The 15,288-nt window shown below is 44.7% G+C and overlaps 1 protein-coding gene across 2 annotated transcripts in view; it reads right to left on the reverse strand.

Annotated features, from left to right (window-relative positions):
• Matn2 (matrilin 2) overlaps window positions 1-13,500 on the reverse strand; it is a 121,764-nt gene extending 108,264 nt beyond the window's left edge. For both annotated transcript variants that reach the window (XM_059247297.1, XM_059247296.1), the window contains exon 1: window positions 13,333-13,500. In XM_059247297.1, coding sequence (XP_059103280.1) covers window positions 13,333-13,474 — 142 coding nt within the window. In that variant the 5' untranslated portion in view covers window positions 13,475-13,500. The remainder of the gene's footprint in view (window positions 1-13,332) is intronic.
• Between the last annotated feature and the right edge of the window lie 1,788 nt (window positions 13,501-15,288).

Raw genomic sequence — 15,288 nt, forward strand, 5'->3', positions numbered from 1 at the left:
CACATGGTGGCTCAAAACCATCTATAATGAGATCTGGTGCCCTCTTCTGGCCTGCAGGCATGTAGGCAGAACACTGTATACATAATAAATAAATCTTTAAAAAAAAAAAGAAAGAAAAAAAAATTATGGTATATGGACAGCATAAATTGAACTCAACAGATTATTTAAAAAGAGGGAACATAAAGGAAGGGTGGGAAGTGGGGGGTGATCTAAAAGGAATTAAAGGGAGGAATGGAGTGAACATGATCAAAATACATTGTATGAAATTCTCAAAAAATGAATAAAACTTTTTGAAAAGAATGAAATTATGACATTCACAGGAAAATAGATAGAAATGGAGTTTTTTAAGTGAAATGACAGCCCAATACCAAATTTTCCCTCATATGCACAAAATCTAGATTTATATTTAAGTATATGCATGCAGTGTGTGTAAGAAAAGACAGTAAAAAGGAGAGAAAGGAGGAGGAGGTAGAGAGGAAGGGTGAGAGGGGACAAGGGAAAAGTAATGAGATAGAGTTGTTAGGAGAGCAGGAGGGACTATGTTGGGGGAGAAAGGGGGCAGCATGAATGGGGGAGTCACTGGGAATGAATAAGAACAAATATAGTGATACAGATTATAGATGTGCAACAATGCCACAATGAAACCCACTCTGTATTTTAGCCCCAAATTTCATTAAAAACAAAATTTTTAAAAATATTCTTTTAATATTTTCAATGGTGACTTGAAGAAAGATACTGAAAGCATCTTGCCAAATTTGCAAGTGATCCTAACTTACTACACCAGAAGTAAAAGAGCTAAAAGAAAGAAAGGAAGGAAAGAAGGAAGGAAGGGAGGAAAGGAGGAAGGGAGGGAGGGAAAAAGGAGGGAGGGAGGGAGGGAGGAAGGAAGGAGGGAAGGAAGGAAGGGGGGGAAATAACCAATGAGGAGCCCGAGCAAAGAAAAAAGCAGCTAGATCTGAGCATGGTGGGGCACTCCTATAATGTCAGCATTGGAGAGGCTGAGCAGTGAAACCCGGTCTCAGGAGTCACAACAGGAGCCAAGGGACTGTGGAGGTGCTCTGTGGGTAAGAGCTTTCGCTGTGCAATCATGAGGATCTGAGTCTTGGTCCCAGCAGCTATGTAAAAAGCCAAGTATGGCTGCACCTGTATCTGAAACCCAGTGCTGTGGGGAGAGAGCACAGTGATCAATCAGTCAGCACAACCAAACGGGTGAGCTCCGTCTCGGTGAGAGACCTTGTGCTGGGTGAGCTCCGTCTTGGTGAGAGACCCTGTGCTGGGTGAGCTCTGTTTCGGTGAGAGACCCTGTGCTGGTAGTTTTTTCTCAACTTGATACAAGCTAGAGTCATCTGAGAAGAGGGAACTTCAATTGAGACTACGCCTCCATGAGATCAGCCTGTAGGCAAGCCTGTTCTTAATTAGTGATTAATGTGGGAGGGCCCAGCCTATTGTGAGTGATGCCAGCCCTGGGCAGGTGGCCCCAGGGTACTTTTAGTTCCTGCCCTGACTGCTTTTGATGAATGAACTGTTATGTGGAAATGTGAGCTGAAATAAACCCTTTCCTCCCCAAGTTGCTATTGGTCATGGTATTTTATCACTAAGACAGATCCTGTCTCAGAAAAGTAAGGTGGAGAGCGATTGAGAAAGCCACCCAACATTGATCTCTGGCCTCCACTTGTATACACATACGTAAGCACACATGCACATGCGTGCACACACGTGCATGCGTGCACACACAGTAGCCCCTACCAAGTTTCCAAGCTCCATCTCTTCAGCTATTTTCTGCATTCCCTGGCTTTGGAAACCTTCCTCAGCCCAGTAGCCTCTCTCTAGATTTCTCTTTGCCCATCTGGGAGTTCATTTACTCCTTTCTAGGGATGTACTGAGTGCCTGCTGAATACCAGCCTCACTGCTGAATTGCTGATACAACAATGAACTACACAGGTCACAAAGTGGGGTCACACTCTAAGGCAAAGAGTACTAGGGAGGGTGGAGAGCATGCTGTGGGGATGCAGTCACGGTTTTAAATCTTGACCCAGATTAGGAACACTTCCATTGAGATCTAAAAGATGAGCCCAATTCAGGTGGATGGAACGGAGGAGAATATCTAGGATCATAGGTGAAGGATCATTTGGGCAGAGGAAACACCAAATTCTACCTCTGGACACTGGGTAGTTGTTAGGAGTTTGAATGAAACACTGAACTTCTCAAAGGCTCAGCTTCTCTGCCTGTAAAACTGGAATAAAGCACTGAACTGAATGAAGTGTGAATTGCCCTATGGCAGGCAGGCAGCACAATGCCAGGCAGACAGTAGATGCGAAGAAGAAATAACAACAAATGAAACAAACAAAAACCCCACAGCAGTCATCATTACCATCACTGTCATCATTATCATCACTTATGAAGACCAGGGACATGATCGGCCCTCAAGAGAAGTAGAGAACAGTGGCTTTATCACCCGCGGAGGGGACCACACCCCACCTCTACTCCACACCCCACCTCTACTCCACACCACAGCTACACACTGCAGACGCAAAGCCCATGGGCACACTGGGGATACAGTTTTTGGGAATTAAGGAAGGCAACAAGAGAAGGGAGATGAGAGGAGACAAAAGAAAGCTATAAAGAAGGAAAGAGATGAGGAAAGACTTTAATAGGGAACAGAGGAAAGAGGCAGACTGCAGAGAAAGGGAAAATCAACTTATCTGTTGGCTAGAAAGCTTTCACATCTGTGGCTTATTGGAAATCAGATACTGCACTTTCTAGGGTTCTCCAAGCATTAATCACAAGATAGGAGAGAGGAATTCATGTTATACAGTTTATTAAAAATAAATGATAACAGAGGTTTGTTTTTATGCTAAGCAGGCATGAAAAGTGTATTTGATAAGGAACTGCATTCTTGTATAGAGAAGCAATGATTCCCTCTGCTGGGTCCACAATTCCACTGATTCTGCTGAATGTGCACAGTGACTGGGCATTTGAACAACGGGGGAGGATTTTACTTCAAAAGTCTTTTCTATGTTTAAAACAATCTCATAAACTCTATACATCAACCTTCATTTTTATGGTCAGTTCTAATAATAAAGAAACATTCCAGCCAAATGCATCCTGTAGAGACCCCATCCTACCCACTACATTGGCACTGGAAGAGAATGGTTCCCTACAAAGGCGTGGGCCCTACCTCTGCCAACTTCTCCCTTGGTAGGAAAATGCTAGCAGCTCATTTTCGAAGTTTCAGAAGGGTGGACCCAGCCTGAAGTTAGTTAATTCTCCAGCTGCAATTGTTCCTGCAGATGTTATTCATCTCGAATCCTCTTCCTGGCTCACATTCCACAGTATCTCCCAAGGCCTTCCTCTTGCCCATTTCCACCCCACCTCAAAGACTGCTCTTCTGTAATGGTTTACACTTGAAAAACCAGCTAAATGAGACCTTCTGGGTGTGGGGCTAAATAACCTGTATTCCAACAAGTCTTCCAGGGGCTTCTGATATGCCTGGTCCTATTGCCCATCCTCCATACCCCTAAACTTCTTCCCCAACTTTTCCTACCCCAAACTTCTCCCTCGTCTTTCAGATTGTGGTAGTTCCGGATCAGTCTTACCTGGAGAGAATGAAAGACAGCAGAGGACTCCACACACCATCGATGGGTGTGAAAGAAAGAACTGGTGACATCACATTCCCTAGATAAAGCCTGAGGGATCACTGACCTCTTTCTCTTCTAGAAAGGAACAGAGTCTCAGAGAAGAAAACCATTTGCCTAAGTAAGAAGTAGTCAAATCAAGACAGGCATCAGGGCTGGGAGACAGCTCATCAGTTAAGAGCACTTGCTGCACAAGTGTGAGAACCTGAATGAAGATTCTCAGCATCCATGGGGAAGCTGGGTGTGGTGTGTGCATGTCTGGAACCCCAACACCATAGCGGGGGTGGGGGGCAGAGACAGGAAGATCTCTAAGACAGACACACAGAGTGGTTGAGAGAAAGAATAGATAAGACAGTGGAAAAAAAAAAACCCAAACTGGAATCATCTGGTAGTAGGATGTAACTCACTGTCTGTACAGAACATCAGCCTTGCATGTGTAAAGTCAGGGGTTGTCACCACCAGCACTAAAAAAAATGAACTAACAAAAAAACATATGATAAAATCAGCCATTAGATATTAATACTCTGTTTTGTGAGCAGGACCAGTGCCAAGGCTGGAAGTGAGTGGGACCTCAGCATGACCTGTGGTGGCTGTGGATGTCTCATGGTCTCCATAAAAGTCCCCATGGAAGAATCAGCCCAGGCTGAAATCAACATGTCCTAGCACAGGACACACATCTTTCTTTGCTCTGAGTACATGTGCTTCAAGCCATGCATCCCTTTCATAAGGCTGGGCATGGTTTCTGTGTGGTTTGCAAAGTTTTGACAAGTTGATAAATTGCTTAACCTCTCAGAGACTCTGCTTCCTCATCACTAAGAGGCACATAACAAGACTCACCTTGCAGTGTTTTTCCCCAAAGATGAAATGAAATAATGTCTGTCTCAGGGATTCACAAACCAGCCACCCTCCATGTGCTGTGATCCATGTGCACCACTCAGCCCTCTTTCCAAGTACAAAAATAACTGGAATGCCAATCTCTCTGAGGCAGGAACCACTGGTAGCCCTTAGAATATAAGGTAGTCAGGTTGGACACCTTGGCAGGCGACCCACAATGTGTGGTCTACTGAAGGTGGATCTTGCCTGGTTGGGAGAGATAGGAATTGGCATTTGACTTGACTATAGCTGATAATGGGCTAGGATTTCTATTACTGTGAGGAAACACTATGACCAAAAGCAGGTTGGAGAGGGGAGGCTTTATTTGGCTTACACTTATAGATTGCTGTTCATCATCAAAGGAAGTCAGGACAGGAACTCAAACAGGGCAGGAACCTGGAGGCAGGAGCTGATGCAAAGGCCATGGAGGAGTGAGGCTTACTGGCTTGCTCCACATGGCTTGCTCAGCCTGCTTTCTTATGGAACCCAGGATCACCAGTCCAGTGATGGTACCACCTACATGGGATGGGCCCTCCCACATCAATCACTAATTAAGAAAATGCCTTACAGGCTTGCCTACAGCCTGATCTTATGGAGGCATTTTCTTAATTGAGGTTCCCTCCTCTCAGACTTTAATTTAGCTTGTGTCAAGTTGACATAAATCTAGCCAGCACAATGGGTCTTGGCTGAAGAAATATACTCCAGGTACAAAGGAAGAAAATGAAAACCGGGAAACTTGAAAGTGTAGCTGCACCGCCCCCCCCCCCCCACCAGCCTCAAAGGATGAGGGACGGGTTGCTTCAATGGAGTCTCCACAAGAGCCAAGGACCCTCATGGCTGCTGGCACCTGTTTTCCTCCGTCACCAGGGGCACCCACAAATGTCAGTCGGGGTATTGTTTGAGGCTGTGGATATCCTACTTCATTATTGGAAGCCAGTTGAAAATGTCAATAATTATCAAGCTACGTGAAACCCTCACTGGAAACAGAGCAGGGCATCTCATGTTCATTCTCTAGGCCAGCCACTTCCTCCCATTACACTGATAATTTAAGAAGGATTTCGTCTTCTTATGAAATGCTTGGCAATTTCACATGGCGATGCACACTTGGGGGTTAGAGTGTCCTGTCACTCCCCACCACATTCCCTGAGGGTCTCTCTGAACCTGCAGCTAGGATGGCAGGCAGCAAGCTCCACTGACCCCATCTCTGCCCCACAACACTGGCGTTGCAGGTGACGCGTGGCCACACACAGCTTCTGGCATGGGTGCTAGGGATTCAAACTCCAGTCCCCATGCTTGAGCAGCAAGCACCCTTGCTCACTCAGCCATCTCCTCAGCTACCAATTCTACTATTTTAATGTCAGACTTAATTAAAGGTGCATGCAAAATGTAGTCAATGTTTCATAATACATTGTGGTTTCCAAACAGCAATGTTTAGAGATGTGTAAGGTGAAATCTTAGACTCTGTGATAGCTATTCTTGGTTGTCAACTTGACTACATCTGGTATTAACTAAAATCCACAAATGGAGGGCACACTTGTGAGAGATTTTTTCTTAATTTGAAATAGGAAAATCCATTTCTAATCTAGATCTTTGAGGTAGGAAGACACTCCTTCAATCCAGATCCTTTTGTTTTTTCAAGACAGGGTATCTCTGTGTAGCCTTGGCTGTCCTGGAACTCACTTTGTACACCAGGCTAGCCTTGAACCCACAGAGATCTGCCTGCCTCTGCCTCCTAAGTGCCCAGCTTTTTTGTTGTTGTTGTTGTTTTATAATACAACTTTTTAAAATTATTTATTTGCATGTGCATTGGTGTTTTGCCTGCATGTGTGTTTATGTGAGGGTGTCAAATCCCCTGGAACTGGAGTTACAGACAGTTGTGAACTGCCATGTGAGTCATGGGAATTAAATTCAGGTCCTCTGGAAGAGCAGCCAGTGCTCTTAACCACTGAGCCATCTCCTTAGCCCCAATCTAGATCTTTTGAGCTGGGAAAAAACATGCCTTTCATCTGGGTCTTGAGGTGGGAAGACACACCTTTAATCTGCCACACCTTCTGCTGGAAGTCCATATAAGGACATGGAAGAAGGAAGCTTTTGCTTTTTGCCTGCTTATTCTCACCTTGCTGGCAAATCCCTTCCTTTACTGGCATTAAAGTCCACTTCTTCAGGATTCCAGTATATACGGAAGACCAGCTGAGACATCCAGCCGGTGGACTGAACAACTTGTGAATTCTTTGACTTTCTGTTCACAGACAGCCATTGCTGGATTAGCTGGACCACAACCTGTAAGTTATCCTAATAAATACCCTTTCTATATATATAGAGAGAGTCATCTATAAGCTGTGTTATTCTAGAGAATCCTGACTAATACAAATTTTCTTCATTAGCTGAATTTTAAGTAGTAAGATAACATATTTATAAAGCAGTGTCCCTAAATTCTGTTGCCTGTACCCTTGAACTGTCTGTGTGGGAAGGAGAGTGGAGGTCCTGCTCCCACATGCCCGGGCCAGACTAAGGAGCCTGCATCCATTTTGGTCTTTGTCACTCACTTCTTGAGTCAACTGCCACACTGCCACAGGTGCCCTTGTGAGACGCGGGAATCCATGTGGGTGGCACTGCTGCAGGAGAGGTCGACCATCGGGAGAGGAAAAGATCTCCAGGTTAGCTGGCGGAAACAAAGTGAGCAAGGCTGGCAAGTGGAGAAAGGAATAAATCTTTCAACAACTTCTGGGGAGAGACAAGCCTGGGAAGGCAAGCGAACAGCGGAATATCCGCACAAGAAGACACTAAGAGGCTGCCTTGAACTCACTCTTAGGAGTGAAGACATGGAGACTATGTGAGCAACTGAGCAGGAACAGTGAGGGTTTCTACAAAGGCTGTTATGCTGTGCTGGTTGCCATGGAAATAGTACCCCCCATAAACACACACACACACCACCCCCGACAGGACAGGAATGTATAAAAGAAAACAAATGTGCACAGAGGATGTGGCAGCATCTGTGGGTAGGACAATGTGTCTTCCAGCTAGCATTATCTTGAGGAGCCTAGGGAGGAACTGGCAAGGGAATGTGTGCTGTTGTTAAAATGGGAAGAAATCCAGGGGCTCTGGGAACTGCACAAATGCTGCCCTGACTCTACCTGCCACCATTGTGGCCTGGATGGGACAGGCTGGGGAACCCATGATCATTTGTTCTATTGGCTTGAGCATTGCTCTGGATGGCACCTGCAAGTCCGATGGCTCTTAGACCCTGACTTTTGCCCACCCAGGAAGCTTGGGGTGGTTAGAACTTCCCTCAGGCACAAAGTCAAAGGATCATCATTACTGTCTGCTTAAAGGCTCAGAATTGTCCTAAAAGGCCCTGAAGTTCTAAATCATTAGTTCCTTGCTTGTCTGGGCTTGTCTCCTTTTCAGATCCCCTACCTGAGACAGTCCATCTTCAGACTAATGTCCGAGTTTGCCTGTGAGCTCCCTTCTCATCCCTCTGCCGCCTGCTCAACCCTGGCTCTCCGTGGTCATGGCCTTCACAGGTAGTGTTCTCTTAAACCACTATTTTGGGAGTGGTTTGGCGACCCCGAGGTTCCCTGGAACCCCTTCAGAAGACCCATGAGGTCAGGCTTGTGTTCATAACACATATGTTCACCTTTCATTCTCTCAGACTTTCATGAGTGTATTTAACAAAAAAATGTCAGCTGGTGTGGTTTTAGATTCTACACTACAACTAATTTCAAGAAACTACTGTCTGTCAAGTTTCATGTACTGTCAAAGAAGATTCTACATGAGAAGGCTGCTACAGATGCTTCTCATTTCCCCAGCTACATGCAATACATGTATCTATGTGGTATCTATGTACAGCCCAACCAACACATGGCTGGAAATGCAGCTCAGTGGTAAAGCAATTGCCTAGTATGCCCAAGGCTCTGTGTTCAATACCCAGCATTACCCCAACTCCCCAAAATGAACACAGATTGAACAAAGGAAAAACAGGAATCTAGGAATATTATATTAAAGCAGACACTAAGAAGATTTGCAAAATTTAAGACAGAAATGCTGCTTTTACTAATTTTTATTATCGATAAAATAATTTTTTTCTGGTTTCAAGACAGGGTCTCTCTTGTAGCCCCGGCTGTCCTGGAGCTCGATCTGTAGACCAGGTTGGCCTTGAACTCAGAGATCTGCCGGCCTCTGTCTCCCAAGCACTGGGATTAAAGGTGTGTGCCACCACTGCCTGGCTTGATAAAATCAATTTTAATAAAATAGTTTATATCAACACAGTATGAATTTATCATTGTTTTTTGTTAACCAATATTTTTAGTTCTTCACTTTAGTTCCTAGTGCAGTAATTCATGATATTTCTAGCCCACAAGAAGCTCTCTGAAGTTCTCAGTTTATTCCTGAGTATGTGAGGAAGATTCCTGAGACCAAAAAGCTTGAGAGATCATGCTCAGCTGGCAGACTGGTTAATTTGGAGACGCCTGCACAATTGCACACAGATTCTTCCAAATTATTGATCTTTCTGTAAGCCTGTTCCCCACGACCTCACTGCACACTCTTCATGGAGGCTATTGATCTTAAGCTTTCCACCTTATATCCTGTGTCTGTCCCAATGTAGAAATCCCACATGGATGAAAAGGGAAAAATAAGCCCATGTGGATAGAGGAGTGAATGACCTACAAACACTGACAGGAGGAATAGGTATATCCACACATTTTCAGTGGAGGTATATGTGTGTGTATATGTTTATGTGTGTGTAGACAAATGGGTGTGCATGTGTGTGCGAACCAGAGGTCAATGTCAATTGTTGTTCCTCATGACTCCATATACTTTCTTCCTATTTTTGTCAGAAAAATTTGTAGAAATTTAATTATGAGTCACAGGTACACACATACACATACACACACACACACACACACACATACACACACACACACACACACACACGTATTTGTGGGTCTGTCTATGTGTTTCTCTCTCTCTCTCTCTCTCTCTCTCTCTCTCTTTCTTTCTTCCTACCAAACACTGACTCAAGTAAGCAAGGCATACATGAGCTCACAGAGACTGATGCAGTAAGCACGGTGCCTACACTGGACTGTACCAAGTCCTCTGATAGATATTATAGCTTTTAGCTTAGTATTTTTATGGAACTCCTGAGTGTGAAAACAAGTGTGTCTTTGATTCTTGTGCCTGCTCTTGGGACTCTTTTCCTTCTGATGGGCTGCTGTGTCTAACTCTGACACGATGGGTTTCACTTTCTTCTCTTGATTCAGTCTCTGGCTTGCTTGAGGCTGGCCAAGTGGGTTAGATTGAACAGTCATTGAGCCCTATGGACCCTCTAGTCTCCACTTCTCTGTAGGGCCCTGGCCTTCCCATTTTGAGTAAGCTGTTGCCTGCTTGCCGACCTGGACCAAATATCCTCCCTATGCTAATTCCCTGCCGGTTTCCACCCTCCTGAGTGCTTAAGGGAAGTTCCTTGTTTGTGTATCCTGCATATTAGGTGTTAACAGCTTAGATGCAAGATTGTAAACATCAGTAGCGAACTTCTGCCCTCTGGGGTTCTCCCATTGTGCTGTAAGACTGTATTTAAGGTTTCCTCCCTCTTTCAATAAACGGCATTAGGCATTCTGCTGAGGTGAATGACCCGCTGTCTCTGTTTTTCGATCCACAGCCCCTTGCTCGGACATGGTGAATGGGTGGTGGTAGCAGGCATTATCGCTACACCTCTCCACTACCGGACTTACTGGCCCACAGTGCTTTTTTAACATGAGTTCTGGTCATCAAACCCACGTTCTCATACCTTTCACAGCAAGTACTTCACCAACGAACAGCTCCCCAGCCCCATTTATATCTGAGACTCTGATTTGAATACAGGATAGAAAAACATGTATACATGGGCTTGTATGTTCTCTTCTTTCTTTCTTTCTCTCTCTCTCTCTCTCTTTCTTTCTTTCTTTCTTTCTTTTTTCTTTTTTTTTGGGGTGGGTGGGTGTGGTGGTGCATGCCTTTAATCCCAGCACTTGTGAGGCAGGCAGGTGGATCTCTATGAGTTTGAGGTCAGTATAGGCTACAGAGTGAGTTCCAGGAAAAGCCAGGGCTACACAGAGAAGCCCTGTCTTGAAAAACTACATCATCATCATCATCATCATCATCATAATCCTAAAAAGTTCAAACAAAAACTTAACAACTTAACCTAAGTAGGCTGGTCATGGTGACACATGCCTTCAATCTCAGTGCTCAGGTAGTAGACACAGGCAGATCTCTGGAGTTTGAAGCCAGCCTGGTCTACATAGAGAGTTTCAGACCAGCCAGAACTATGTACTAAGATTTTATCTCTAAATAAGTAAATAAACTAACCTAAGGGACAATTTTGTTTCTACTCAAAGTTCAGAGAAACTCTTGTAAGTGAATAACCAGGGAATACATCCTGCTGAGAGACACCATGAATGTGGCCAAAGTAACTTGTTCCAGGACTGCAGTGTGGCCTGGACAGAGTTCTGAACATAGAAAGAAAAACAAGCACACATAAAACACAAGACACCCTATTGTGAGAATGAACAGATGGCCACATGATTGGGCTAAGGCCAGCCAATGAGTGTGGCTTCTCCACTCTGATTCCCTTCAAAGTGCCATCCAAGGCAGACTGTGATCCAGAACGCTGGCCAGAGTTGCCTTGTTTGCTTTCCAATTTCATGGCTTCCTTCAACCTCCCTTGTGAGCAAAGCCGCCTTTCTGCATGTGTGGGAACACAAGCGTCCGAGGCTCAGGAAGCAGAAAAGCAACTACACACAGCATGCCACATCCAGGCCAAGGTTGAGGTGTCCCTGTCCCCTTTGTCCCTAACACATTGTCCAGTAAAATGAGGAAGAGAGGGTGATGGTAGTTTGGGGTGTCTGAAGAGACACTAGGACCAAACATTTAACTGGGGGCTTGCTTACAGTTTCAGAGGGTTAGCTCATGATCATCACAGGGTGGGGTGGTGGGGAGCATAGCAATAGACAAGATGGCACTGGAGCAGTAGCTGAGAGCTCACATGTGATCCACAGTGAGAGGCAGAGAGAGAAAGTTAAGTGGGATAGGCATGGGCCTTTGAAACCTCAAAGCCCACCCCTGGTGACACACCTCCTCCAACAAGAACACACCACCTCCAACAAGGACACACCTCCAGCAAGGACACACCACCTCCAACAAGGACACACCTCCAGCAAGGACACGCCTCCTCCAACAAGGACACACCTCCTCCAGCAAGGACACGCCTCCTCCAACAAGGACACACCCCCTCCAACAAGGACACACCTCCTCCAGCAAGGACACACCTCCTCCAGCAAGGACAAACATCATCCAACAATGACACACCTCCTAATCCTTCTAATCCTTCTCAAACAATTCACCTACTGGGGACTGAACGTGCAAATGTATGAGCCTATTGGGGATCAATGCCTTTGGCAAAATAGGTGTCTACCTCTTGTCTCAGAAGTTTCAGAGTTACTAATTCAGATGGTGAGTGTGTGTGTATGAGAGACAGACAGACAGACTAGGAGCCAAGAGAAGGTATACATTTTTCCAGTTAAGCCAGGGATAGCTCATTCCCAAACCAGCCTTATCAAAAACTCCTTGTGGGGCTTCAGACATAGCTCCATGATGCAGAGCTTCTCTAGTGTGTAAAAGGCTCTGGGTTCCATCCCTAACATCATAAAACAGTATGAGGTGTGGCTTCATAAACCCAACTATGCAGTCACAGATGGTGATGTAGAAAGCATCAAGATATGTTCAGTTATTTATACATATTTAAACACATATAATGTTAATCAGATAAATATCTTGAAATTGTTTTTTTTTAACCCTTTAGCCAATGTGCTAAAATTTCCCAGTTCTTTTCAATGCATGCAGAAGTCTTGTGTTTATGGCACTATGACTCTCAGGAGACTAAAGACAGGGTCACTGTTAAGTTAACATCAGTACAGGTTCTGCCCTATCAGAACAGGTTCTTCAGTTCTTTGGTCCCTGGCTGTAATTTGTGGTCCCCAGGTATCTGTCTGAAGGGCCCAGGTTCTCACAGCTGCCTACAAAGGTAAAATATTTTCAGATATTGCCATTCAAACTGGTACTAAAGCCAGTGTTTACTGTACTTAGAATTTATAGAAACTGCCTCATTAACTCCCCTGAAAATGCTCCAAGGCCAACATTTCTGTGTCCATTTTACAGACAAAGGAACTGAGCCTCAGAGAGGTTACCCATAGGAAACAGCAGCAGGACTAGAACCCACATCAGAAAGGTCACCCAGCAAGAAACAGCAGCAGGACTTGAATTCAGACTCACACCAATATACATTCTTGCCACATTGGCCAGCCTGCTTGTCAGACCAGACAATTTGCTGGTATTCTGTATGTTTTCTGGCATTTTCTTTCTGAAGAAAATATGTTCCCTAGATGGATGAGACCTGCCACTTTCCATTCCCATGATCCACCACTCTGCCATGCTTTCCCTACAACACCACATGCTGGAATATGGGCAGACTTATCCAGACAAGTTTAATACTTTTTTTTTCTCAGAACATCCCTGTCCAGGAAGTCCAGCAGGGACATTTTCAGAAGAAAACTCTTTGCTCTGTGTATTGGAGCAAAGTTATGAGCGTATATTAAGCCCAAGGCTTTAAAATAGAAGAAGCTTAATTGTAATTTGAAAACCTGGATATTTCCCATCCTCAGTGCAGATGTGCTAATCACCAGTGGGATCCCCCCAGTCCCCAGCACAGCCAGAAGAGAACCCAGGTGCTCTGGTCCAAGGCCTTGCTGACCCATACTACTGCCTGCTGGTGCGGGTAACCCTCACTCACCCAGCAGTGCAGTCTGAGGATGTGTCCGGACATGGCGGCCTCTGGAGGGAAACCTGGCTTGGGGGCGATCTCTGGCTGCGGCTGGCAGAAGGAGAACCAACTGCCCAAGCATTAGCAAGCACCCCACCAGCATCTTCTCCATTTTCAAGAGGAGCAGGGCTGTGGTCGTGGCTGTAATACAACACAAGAAAGGCAAGTGAGATTTCCGGGTACCCCGACATCAGGGTACTGCAGCACCATTGCTCTAATTTTTGGGGTCCCAAACATGCCATTTGTCTGTTTGCCCCTTCCAAACTTGAGGATGCCACATTTGGCCAGATCCTCTAGAGTACACATTTTGGGTTTTGTGGGTTTTTTTGGTTTTGATTTTTAGTTTTTCAAGATAGGGTTTCTTTGTGTAGTCCTGGCTATCCTGGAACTAGCTCTGTAGACCAGACTGGTCTCAAAAATCACAGAAATCCACCTGCTTTTGCCTCCCGAGTGATTAAAGGCATGTATGCACCACCACTGCCCAACATCTGGAGTACTCTTGAGCTGGCAGGGGCCATGGGAAAGTCCATCATCACCTTGGGTCACCAATCTACCTTGAAGGCTTTTATCAACTCAATTTATCATCAATTAATCATGGGCACATTCTACATCTTAGATTTGAAAGTGGAGGGATCTGAGAATTCCAGGTAATAATGGTCTTTCTGCTTATCAATAGCAGACTGTACAAGTTAATAGACATTAGTGTCCCTAGAAATCAATTTGGAGCTGACATGGGTGGTATGACAGGAGCAGTTGTACCCCCATCCCCAGTCTCTGCATCCTTTTTATTTTGATAGAGTATTGCTATGTAGCCCAGGTTGGCCATGAATTCATCATCCTCCTGCCTCAGCTTGTTGTGTCCCACCACAACCAACCTGTACTCATTTATTAAGAGGAAGCATGGCACAGTGACCAGGGCTGGGACTCTGCTAGACTGGGTCCCCATACCAGATATATCTAAGTGCTTTTCATTCATTTAGCTAACATTCTTCCTACATTCCCAAAGGCTTAGTGAGGTTTACTAGCTTGCCCAAGGTCACATATAGCATCCATTAGCAGAAAACCAAACTGACCCAAAAAAAGATCAGTTCCAGGAACTAAAACAAACAACTCCTCCAATGCTGAATAACCAAGTAAACCATTCCACAAATTGCTTTTAGGAACTGACCTGCTGATGAACTCAGGTCTGTCAACTGCTAAAGCCAGCCCACTTGTTACTCAGCATAAAAAGTATATTAAAAATAGAGACGTCTATTTGGTGCTTACTGTGTGCCAGGCACTGGACTAAAGACTTGGATAATACTAAGTGACCGAATTCTCAGATAACTCAAGAAGTAATTTGCCTGGTCATGTGGCTTATCGGGTTGATTCCTGACAGATAACTCTTGTCCATCTTCCCCCATTTAAACAGTTTACAATCTGCTAATTGAACTGGCTGCTCTTTATAGCTTTAACTCTGAGATTCTTTCTGAAAAGAAAAAGGGAAAAAATTTAGACTATCTTGTGCTGTAAATATTGCTCTGCATGCTGTGAATGTGTTGCTCTTATTGGTTAATAAATAAAGTGCTGATTGGCCAGTAGCCAGGCAGGAAGTATAAGGCAGGACAAAGAGAGAAGAGAATTCTAGGAACAGGAAGGCTGAGTCAGGAGTCGCCAGCTAGACACAGAGGAAACAAGACGTAAAAGTACCAGTAAGCCACAAGCCATGTGGCAACTTATAGATTAATAGAAATGGGTTAATTTAAGATATAAGAACAGATAGCAAGAAGCCTAACATGGTCATAGAGTTTATAAGTAATATAAGCATCTGTGTGTTTAGTTGGGCCTGAGTGGCTGTGGGCCCAGGCGGGACTGGAGAAAACTCCAGCTACAATCTTGCCTCTTTTCCTTTTTTGAAAATTACTTTATTTTATGTGCATGGGTGTT

Source organism: Peromyscus eremicus, chromosome 20 (assembly GCF_949786415.1).
Source record: "Peromyscus eremicus chromosome 20, PerEre_H2_v1, whole genome shotgun sequence".
NCBI lineage: Eukaryota > Metazoa > Chordata > Mammalia > Rodentia > Cricetidae > Peromyscus > Peromyscus eremicus.